This window comes from Abrus precatorius, unplaced genomic scaffold, assembly GCF_003935025.1.
Source record: "Abrus precatorius isolate BTA unplaced genomic scaffold, Abrus_2018 Scaffold3, whole genome shotgun sequence".
NCBI lineage: Eukaryota > Viridiplantae > Streptophyta > Magnoliopsida > Fabales > Fabaceae > Abrus > Abrus precatorius.
This window is the reverse complement of record NW_020874373.1, coordinates 9,103,358-9,114,882: the sequence shown is the minus strand read 5'-3', so window position 1 is coordinate 9,114,882 and position 11,525 is coordinate 9,103,358. Positions and strand designations below refer to the sequence as shown.

General features: G+C 20.2%; 1 protein-coding gene across 1 annotated transcript; it reads left to right on the top strand.

Annotated features, from left to right (window-relative positions):
* The first annotated feature begins 7,022 nt into the window (after positions 1-7,022).
* On the top strand, positions 7,023-7,533 carry LOC113863197 (outer envelope membrane protein 7). The gene has a single exon (XM_027496684.1). It carries the CDS (start codon positions 7,107-7,109, stop codon positions 7,299-7,301), a length of 195 nt encoding a protein of 64 aa, XP_027352485.1. The 5' UTR covers positions 7,023-7,106; the 3' UTR covers positions 7,302-7,533.
* Positions 7,534-11,525: the final 3,992 nt, after the last annotated feature.

The window sequence follows — 11,525 nt, the reverse complement described above, 5'->3', positions numbered from 1 at the left end:
TGAATACTTCATTATTAATGCAATATCTAGTAAAGATTTTGACTTGAACTAGAATAGACGAATCCACTGCTAGTTCAGGATATTAAAACAGACATGAAGACTCGTGATGTCAAAACAGATAACGACAGTACTTCATAATTTACTGTGATTTCAAAGTTTTTTTTTTTTTTTTTCATTTTGTTTGGTATTTGTAATCTATCTTTTATATCAAAATGATTATTTGTTATTGTATATATTTATAATAAAATTTATGATTATTAATAGAAAAAAATTATAATTATTAAACTTTGAAATGCCTAGAGTTACTTATAATGTTGATAACTATAATTATTTATTACTTTAAATTTTATAATTATAAGGATTTATAATTTTTAAAATCAATATTATTGAAAATAAAATATTACCTCTCATTTACTTATTACTATATATATTTATAACAAAAATTATAATTGATTTAAAATTATTTAATTTATTTACACGGTTAATGATATAAATGGTTAAAATAAATGTTAGTAATATGAGAAACGAAAATAACATATTGACTGTGAATTTTATTTAATAATTATTTATTGAAATTAATTATAATGTATAAAAATTTTACATTGATAGTTATATAATGTTAAGAATGAAAATAATAAATCAGCAATAAATTGTATTTAATAAAAAATTATTGAATTTGATTATATAAAAAAAAAAGTGAAAAAGCTCACCATAAATTTTTGAAAATGAAAAAAAATTATTTAAAACCATACATAAATAACCTCAAAAAAAATTTAACGAACCTCTTGAGTTACTATTTTATTAAAAAAAAAAATCATATAAGTTGTTTTAGATCTTATTCAAATTTGAATAATATTGAGTTAAATAATTTTATTAATTAATTTCATATACTTATCATTTAAAAGTGTGTATTAAAAAATTTGAAATAAAAAAAATATACACTTACAAAATTATAGTTTTGTATTGCATATTATTAAATTATTTTTATGATGAAAAGACAAATAAATTATAATATAAATGAAAAGATAACATTTATTAAATTAATTTTTTTATCTTGTAATATATCACTAAATATATCTTTATCTTTGTCAATATAATCTATATAATAAGTAATTTTTATTTAACTTTTAAAAATTTACTAATAATTTTTTATATTATATTACTTCGTATTTGTGTATGACAATAATGTAAATTTTTAAGAGTTGTTTGTTTAAGTATATATATATATATATATATATATATATATATATATATATATATATATAATTTTGTTGCAATAAATCATACAAAGGTAATTTTTTATTTATTAAGTAAACATAAAATTACATTATTTCAAAGTAATATTATGTATTATATTTTATTATATCTTATTAAATTTGTGTCAAATATGTATTAGATGTAATATTTTTATTTTTACATTTAAATCAATAAAAATTTATGTCAATATTAAAATATCAAACGTTATTTATTTTATAAATTCATTTGAGTATATAAATTATATTAATTTTTTTTATTATGGTAACTAATGATACTATTTTCATTTTTTAACTAAATTTTTAATTATTTATTAACATTTTAACATTGTGATTTAAATTATGTATATACTATTAAAAATATTAATACTACAGAATTTATAATTTTCTTTCTAAGTATGAGAATTTTAAAAAACTTATATAAAATTTTGATTATAATAAAATTAAATAGTGACATGGTAATTTAATTTTTTATCATTTTTTATTCATCCTTTAATTAAATTATTTATTAATTAAATTTTAAGAGTAGTGTTATTTATTTTTAAATATTACATTAATGGTTATGACTTTAAATTTTAGATTAAAATTAATTAATTATAATAATTAAAATAAATTACATAATATTAAATATCATTATAATAAAAAATAATATATAAATTTATTATTAAAATTTTATTGTAATTTTTGAATTTTCCTAGTTAATATTTTTATACTATAATAAATGAATAAATAAATAAATAATAATATTTTAAATATAAATTAAATTTGAATATTATATTTATTTTATATATAAAATTTTATTGTAATTGTTGAATTTTCCTAGTTAATATTTTTATACTATAATAAATGAATAAATAAATAAATAATAATATTTTAAATATAAATTAAATTTTAATATTATATTTATTTTATATATATAATTTATATATTAAATAAGATAAATATAAATTTTTGTATTGATATAATTTTTTATGATATCATATTTTTAAAATTAATACTAATTTAAATTAAAAAATATTTTAAATTAGAGTAATTAATTATTAATATACATTTACTTTTTATAAGTTAAATTTAAATATGTTATTTTAAAACTATAAATTAATAATTTTATACATAATTTATTAAATAAATTTATGTTAATATTAATTTCAATTCTTAAAAAAAATTAGACTTTGAGTATAATACTACAACTTATTGTTTATTGAAAAATATTTTTTGTTATATTTCTACTCATTGATATATGCTTTTTTATGTATTTTTATTTTTATTTTAAAATATTTAATAACAATAATAATATAATAGATTTACATTATTTATATTTAAAAATAATTAAATTTTTTTACTGTTTATTTTTATTTCTATGTTCTCTTTAATTTTTTTTAAAATTTATTTTTTATGTTTACATCAATTAAAAGAATAACATTTTTTTATTATTGAAGAGGATGAAAAATATATAAAATATACAAAAATTATTTATCATATTTTTTAATATAATTATATTTGATATTATTTTATATAATAAATTTTTTAATTATATATTTTATATTTAAATTATAATTTTTTGTTTATTTTAAAATAAAATAATTTAATAAAAAATATAAAAAAAATTTGTATAACACATTATATATTTATTAATTTATAATTAAATTATTATTATTAAGATTTAGAATGTTTAAAATTATGTATAAATTAAATTTAACTTTTATATTTATTTTTTATATAAAATTTATTTTAAAAGATAATCAAAATTTTTATTTTACATTTTCTATTTTTTTATCATATTAAAAATAAATATTATTTAAATTATAATTATTTTTAAATTAAATTAACTAATAAAAAATATAAATATATTTGTACAAATTCTTACATGAATATATTTATTTGTATTTAATTCTATACTCATCCTATTAAATGATATGTTTATGTTTATAAAGAAAAAGGGTAAAATAATTATTCAATTTATTTTTTAAGTAATATCATATATTAAATTTTATTTTTTATTGATTAAATTATATCAAATTAATTAATATTTTTTAACTAAATTAATATACAATAATATAAATTTATATTATCTAAAATTATATTATAACGTTGATGTACCATACATGTCATGTTTTAAAATATATTTAAAAAATACTTTTAAAAAATAATGAAATTTCATGTTATAAATAATTTTAAAATTTTTTTTGAACATACTAATAGTAAATAAAATATAATTAATAAAATATAATATTGTTAAGTTTTAATTATCTTTATAATACTCATAAAATATTTTTATAATTAAATTTATTAAAAAAATAATCTATGTAAAATTTATAACAAAAAATTTATATTTATTAAATTTTAGAATACTTAAAGTTACATATAATATTGGTAACACGAATGATCAGTATGGATGATTGTATATGTTAAAATAGAACAAATTAATCATGAATTGTATTTTTAATAAAAATTTATTTAAAACTTTGAAATGCTTAAAGTCACATATAATGATTGGTTACATAGATTATTTGGTGTATATAAAAAATAAAAACAACAAATTAACTATAAATTACATTTAATAAAAAGTTATTAAAATTAATTATAATATTTCACATATCTTAGAAATTTAAATTATAATTGATTCATAATTATTATATTTAAATTGTATTTAAGAAAAATTTATTAAAATTATGTATAAAAATTTTACATTGATAGTTATATAATGTTAAGAATGAAAATAATAAATCAGCAATAAATTGCATTTAATAAAAAATTATTGAATTTGATTATATAAAAAAAAGTGAAAAAGCTCACCATAAATTTTGAAAATAAAAAAATTATTTAAAACCATACACAAATAACCTCAAAAAAATTTAACGAACCTCTTCAGTTACTATTTTATTAAAAAAAATCATATAAGTTATTTAGGTCTTATTCAAATTTGAATGATATTGAGTTAAATAATTTTATTAATTAGTTTCATATATTTATCATTTAAAAGTGTGTGTTAAAAAATTTAAAATAAAAAAAGTACACACTCACAACATTATAATTTTGTATTGCATATTATTAAATTATTTTTATGATGAAAAGATAAATAAATTATAATATAAATGAAAAGATAACATTTATTAAATTAATTTTTTTATCTTGTAATATATCACTAAATATATCTTTATCTTTGTCAATATAATCTATATAATAAATAATTTTTATTTAACTTTTAAAAATTTGCTAATATTTTTTTATATTATATTACTTCGTATTTGTGTACGACAATAATGTAAATTTTTAAGAGTTATTTGTTAAAGTATATATATATATAATTTTGTTGCAATAAATCATACAAAGATAATTTTTTATTTATTAAGTAAACATAAAATTACATTATTTCAAAATAATATTATGTATTATATTTTATTATATCTTATTAAATTTGTGTCAAATATGTATTATATGTAATATTTTTATTTTTTCATTTAAATCCATAAAAATTTATGTCAATATTAAAATATCAAATGTTATTCATTTTATAAATTCATTTGAGTATATAAATTATATTAATTTTTTTATTATGGTAACTAATGATACTATTTTCATTTTTTAACTAAATTTTTAATTATTTACTATCATTTTAACATTGTGATTTAAATTATGTATATATTATTAAAAATATTAATACTACAGAATTTATAATTTTTTTTCTAAGTATGAGAATTTCAAAAAACTTATATAAAATTTTGATTATAATAAAATTAAATAGTGACATGGTAATTTAATTTTTTATCATCTTTTATTCATCCTTTAATTAAATTATTTATTAATTAAATTTTAAGAGTAGTGTTATTTATTTTTAAATATTACATTAATGGTTATGACTTTAAATTTTAGATTAAAATTAATTAATTATAATAATTAAAATAAATTACCTAATATTAAATATCATTATAATAAAAAGATAATATATAAATTTATTATTAAAATTTTATTGTAATTGTTGAATTTGCCTATTTAATATTTTTATACTATAATAAATGAATAAATAAATAAATAATAATATTTTAAATATAAATTAAATTTAAATATTATATTTATTTTTATATATATAATTTGTTTTAATAGTGTATCAGAGTTTTTCAACTTTTTAATATTTCTTTCACATTTTATATACTTCTCTTACAATTATAAAAAAAAAGATCTACAATCAAATAAAGACATAAATTAATTTTTAAAATATTTTTTAATATTTTTAATATTAATACTTCAAACTATTTATTTATTAATATTTTATATTCTAATTATGTGATTATTAAAAAAAATTGATATTAGAATTAAATTTTAAATACTCTTAAAACAAAATTTTAGAGTATTTAATCATGTAATAGACTTACAATTTATTATCTAGTTATAAACTTAAATTATATCTAAAATATTAAATAAGATAAATATAAATTTTTGTATTGATATAATTTTTTATGATATCATATTTTTAAAGTTAATACTAATTTAAATTAAAAAATATTTTAAATTAGAGTAATTAATTATTAATATACATTTACTTTTTATAAGTTATATTTAAATATGTTATTTTAAAACTATAAATTAATAATTTTATACATAATTTATTAAATAAATTTATGTTAATATTAATTTCAATTCTTAAAAAAAATTAGACTTTGAGTATAATACTAAAACTTATTGTTTATTGAAAAATATTTTTTGTTATATTTCTACTCATTGATATATGCTTTTTTTATGTATTTTTATTTTTATTTTAAAATATTTAATAACAATAATAATATAATAGATTTACATTATTTATATTTAAAAATAACTAAATTTTTTTACTGTTTATTTTTATTTTTATGTTTTCTTTAATTTTTTTTAAAATTTATTTTTTATGTTTACATCAATTAAAAGAATAACATTTTTTTATTATTGAAGAGGATGAAAAATATATAAAATATACAAAAATTATTTATCATATTTTTTAATATAATTATATTTGATATTATTTTATATAATAAATTTTTTAATTATATATTTTATATTTAAATTATAATTTTTTGTTTATTTTAAAATAAAAGAATTTAATAAAAAAATATAAAAAAATTTGTATAACACATTATATATTTATTAATTTATAATTAAATTATTATTATTAAGATTTAGAATGTTTAAAATTATATATAAATTAAATTTAACTTTTATATTTATTTTTTATATAAAATTTATTTTAAAAGATAATCAAAATTTTTATTTTACATTTTCTATTTTTTTATCATATTAAAAATAAATATTATTTAAATTATAATTATTTTTAAATTAAATTAACTAATAAAAAATATAAATATATTTGTACAAATTCTTACATGAATATATTTATTTGTATTTAATTCTATACTCATCCTATTAAATGATATGTTTATGTTTATAAAGAAAAAGGGTAAAATAATTATTCAATTTGGCCCTTTCAAAACTCGAGAACAAACGGAGCATAAAATTTCAAATGGGAAGACAAGGGAATGGAATTCATTTCTATACTTGTACGTTAATAATGTAACCTTAATATTGCATATTAAATAGTTCAGATTGCCTACAAATAAAACACATATTAGATAGTATAAAAGCTAAACGAATTTTATTGGGCTTAATAACTAGATTATTTATACTTGGAAACAAGTTTCAGTTATTGTGCTATGGTTATTACGTGTAAAAGAAAGATTGAGGAAGTGGTCAGTTTCAAGTTCCCCCAAGTTGTGTCGTGTTTTGAAGGAGCTAAGATTTGGGAAATTGTGGTGGTGGGTAAACAGCAGAAGCACTCAATCTGCATAAATTGAGAACAGAAGATAAGAGAATAGAAAAGGGACTATGGGGAAGGCAAAAGAAGCGGTGGTGGTTGTGGGAGCCCTAGCATTTGTGTGGCTCGCTATTGAGATTGCTTTCAAACCTTTCCTTAACAAAACCCGTGCTTCCATCGACAAGTCCGACCCCAATCGTGACCCCGATGATGTTCCTGACGCTGCTGAGTCTAAGCCCACCGACGACGACGCCGGAGACGCCTGATCTCATTCATGTTGTCGGTGCTCTCTTCTTTATCATATTGTGAATTTCGTTATGTCTGAAACTTGTCCAAGTGGAATAACGTTAGCGTTTTTATTTTGTTGAAATTGTATATTGTGTCAGTCTTTTGTTTCTATTTCGTGGAATTATAGGACTGAATACCAGGTTGGTTGTTCTGTCCCTTTGTCGGTGGATATAAAACGACAATTGGTATTTTTGCCGTTTTAGCCATTGCTATGACATGCCTGTTTGCAGCTATTGATTGGAAGAACACTGGGATGTATATGTCTATCACCCTACTCGCAGTGAAAAAAATGAATAAGATTTTAGGGAAACATATGGTGTGGTATACTCAAAGCATGGAAACCTTCCAGTTGGAAGAGTGGTGCGGAATGTCTATTTTTTAATTAATTAAATATAGTTTGTTATTTAAAAAAATTCATTAATTTGTTTATAATTATACATAGTGTTATCAATTGGTGGAACAAGAAAAATGAGTATAATTCTAATTTGAAAATTAATTTAACAGTATTTTGTATGATTTAAAAATTAAAGGCGTACATTATAGACTCCTTTTGCCATGGGCCAGAAGATAAACACTCCTTTTTTTTTTTATGATTATAAAGAGATTTTGCTTAGGGTTTGACTAGTCATAAAATGAAATGTCATTTTTTTATACTTGTCAGAAGATTTGCATTCCTAAAGAACAAGGTGCTCCGCGCTTCATATATTTTGGTATGGTTCAATTGAATTGGCAACTTATTAACAATGTTGATATTTGGCGGATGGAATTTTTTTTCAGTTAAAATATCAATCAATATTACAATGTCCATATTCTTCGCCCAAAAGCAAACTCAATTATCTGGAAAAGCATATGCAAATCATGGGATTTCGTTTCATCTATACTATACCATGGAAAATAGCCATAATATCCAATTTTAGTAGGATGCAAATTCTTAGCTATGGCACGGTGATTTATCGCACAAACAAGTGCAATTTTCAGTCACATTTGATTATACAAAGCGTCTTGGAACTAGGAGATTTTGAAGCACTAGTTTTTCTCATGATGTTTGGGAGCACAATGCAGATATTCCTTGTTATGAAATTATATGTTGAGTTGGGTTAATTAGTAACAACAGATTCATGTGTGCCATGATGGGCTGAAAATAAATACAATGTGAAGCATCTAGATAGGGAATAAAAGGAAAAGATCATGCAAAAATTGACAGTGGAAAATATTGATGAACCCCGATTCCTCTCACTATCTCCTTTTCTTTCTCCAACTAAAATTTTCCTCTTTTCTGTATCTTTTTCATACTTTTTTTTCTTGTACTAAGCAAAGCTTTTTTAATTTGATAAATAAGAGCAACTTTTACAGGTTAGTAATCTAATTGGTTATTCGCTATTATTACATTGGTGCTTTTATTGGCTAATGAAATTTTATTTGAGGTTCTTGATGAGTTAGAAGTTTTGTTCAAACGCTTCTTCTAAATTGCTAAGAACCGAAATACTTCTGATATAACTCATTTGGAAGTTCTGCTCAAATCCACAACCCTATTTGGCCAATGTGGTTTATATGGATCAATGCTCAATCGTAAAAGAGTTTGGATGGATTTATAGTTACTAAAGGAGCTTGACTTTAGTGGCTTGACTTCTTCAAATCAACGAGACATAATAAAGTAGTCTTACACCTTTTGAGGAAGGCTTGTGCGAAGCTATGTTCCCTATATATAAATAAGGTAAATTCTACGGTGCTTTAGAAAATGAGTGAGTATTCTTTACTCTTGTATATGTAGAACAATCATAACCGTTGATTTTAGTGATATAATTAGTAGTATATTTAAAAAAAACGTAAATATCCTTTAATATTTTAGTATAATTTAAAGAGAGTATTCAATCTACTTTTAAGTTTAGGAACACTGTAGTAAACACTTACAAATAATATATACTCATGAAAGTATTTTGATTTTCATGAAAAGTTATTGGTCTAGCCAAGCATCAACATGAACCTTTGTTTTGGTCAAAGCCTAAAATTTTCATGAAATAGTTGTGGTTGATTCTACCAAAATTACATTTCAGACAAATTTTTTAAACTTCTTCATGGTGTCCCTCTTATTGTTGTTCCTAGACATCCCTATTGGGTGAACCAAAATAGAACTATTTTATGTTCTTTCTTCATTTGTTGTTCTATGGGTGTTAATTGTTGTTTAGGAACTGCTTTTCTTGCTTTGAGTTTTTGGAAATCATGGCTATCAATAAAACTGAAAGAGTGTCACCAAAATAAACATTTATATACATTGTTTAGCCACTTATTAACACTATAATTATTAATCAAATTGAATTTCCATCTTCCTCCACTATATTTTGTTGGCAATGCAACAAGTGATGATGCACTGCCATTAATTATTGTGCACTGTTCACACTAGTGGGATGAGCATTTTGTATCAACAATTAGGGGGAAATTGTTGCTCATGTCATTGTCAAATCTATCATAACTTTGTTGGCTTGTCTTTTTGTTGTATTGGACAACATATAAATTATTCTCATCGAAATTGCTAAAGAATGTGTAAGGAAATATAGAGAGGTTTATCATCTTGAAAAACATAGCTATAGTGCTTTTGACCTTAAGAACAAGGTCAATTTTAATGGAGGAGGTAATTAATATTATAAACCTACATGTTAAGGTGATCAATTTGTTATAACAGATATTGGTGGGTATAATGGTGAGGTGAAAATAAGCATACCACATGAAGCATCTAAAAGGAGGATAAAAGGAGAAGAGCATGCAAGAATTTAATGTGGAGAATATTAATAAACTTAAGACTCTTTTTTTTGTCTCTGTATCACTCTCTAACTAGAGTGCCTTCCTTTCTTCTTAATATTATTCTCATTCTCTTATTTCTTGTATTGAGCAAGGCTTGTTAGTTTGATAAATAAGAGTAGTTTTTTTACAAGTTAGTAATATAATAATTTATCCGCTACTTTCCCCCTCCTATTAATAACAAACAAATTTTGGTTGGTATTTTCCTCAAGATAATTTCATTTTGTTGAATACAAACGACTTAAAAATGAAATCTATGAATCACAAAATCATTGAGCTCTACACTAATACCACCCTAGAACGATGAGACTTACCACCCTTTACATTAGTGAGAAAGGGGTCAATTTTAATGGCAAGACCTCCACTACAACCGTTATATCTTTTATCACATCATCCCCAGCTTCATGTATCAAGGTGGTGACTTTACTTTGAGGAATGACATTAACAATAAGTATATATCCAACTCTAAGTTTGTGCATGAGAACTTAATGAAGAGGCACATGGACCCTAGTGTCTTGTTAATGGCAAATGTGGAACCTAACACAAACATATCTTGATTTTTGCATTTGCTTTGTGTTTTGCTTCATGATTGTTCTTTGTGAATTTCTTAGTGCATAGTTGATTTTTAAGTGGACATTATGATCATATTTAGTGTATTTGAACATTGTCTCAATGTGTGTTTGACTACTTATCTCTTGATATTAGCATTGTCTTTAGTTCTATTCCAATTTATTTTTTTTTTGGTTTAACTTTATCTTAGGAGTTAGTTCAAATCATTTTTTTCCCTAAGTTTTTTGCTCCTGTAGAGCTTAGTTGGGTTATGATTTATTTCTATCAAATTATTAAGCTTAGATGGTAACTTTTACTCTTGTAGTTAAACTTTTATCTTAATTGACATTGTTTACTCTCTCTTAAAATTGTTTGGTATCGCTTGACGCATGCAAACCTATAGATCCTTCTTGTATTTAGAGGGAATAACATCCTACACATATATCTACCATAATATCAAGGACTTGCTAACTAATTCTCAATTTATTTTTGTCAAAAAGAATGAAACTATATTTTTTTTTTCTTCTAATTTATTTTTGCCTTATTGTCCCACCTCAAAATTAACTAGCTAGCTTCTCATCGCATCACGTTGGTTTCTATTCTTAATGGTGATCATGGGTTGGCTTTAAAGCAAAATTTTAGTCTAAACTAATTAAAAGCGTTTGGTTTGAACTATTTTTTTTATTTTTTATTTTTTGTAATTTTACATTCAACTTAAACTAAAACCAACTAGATTAAATTTGGGTTTGTTTAGGTTGGGTTATCAGTTAATTGAAATTTATATTTCTTGAAAAAAAATCATTTCATCTGTAAAATTCGTCTGTAAAATTCGTCTGTAATTTGCCCGCCTTTTGGCG

Coding starts and splice junctions, on each gene's coding strand:
- LOC113863197 (XM_027496684.1), top strand. CDS start 7,107: ATGGGGAAGGCAAAAGAAGCGGTGGTGGTTGTGGGAGCCCTAGCATTT.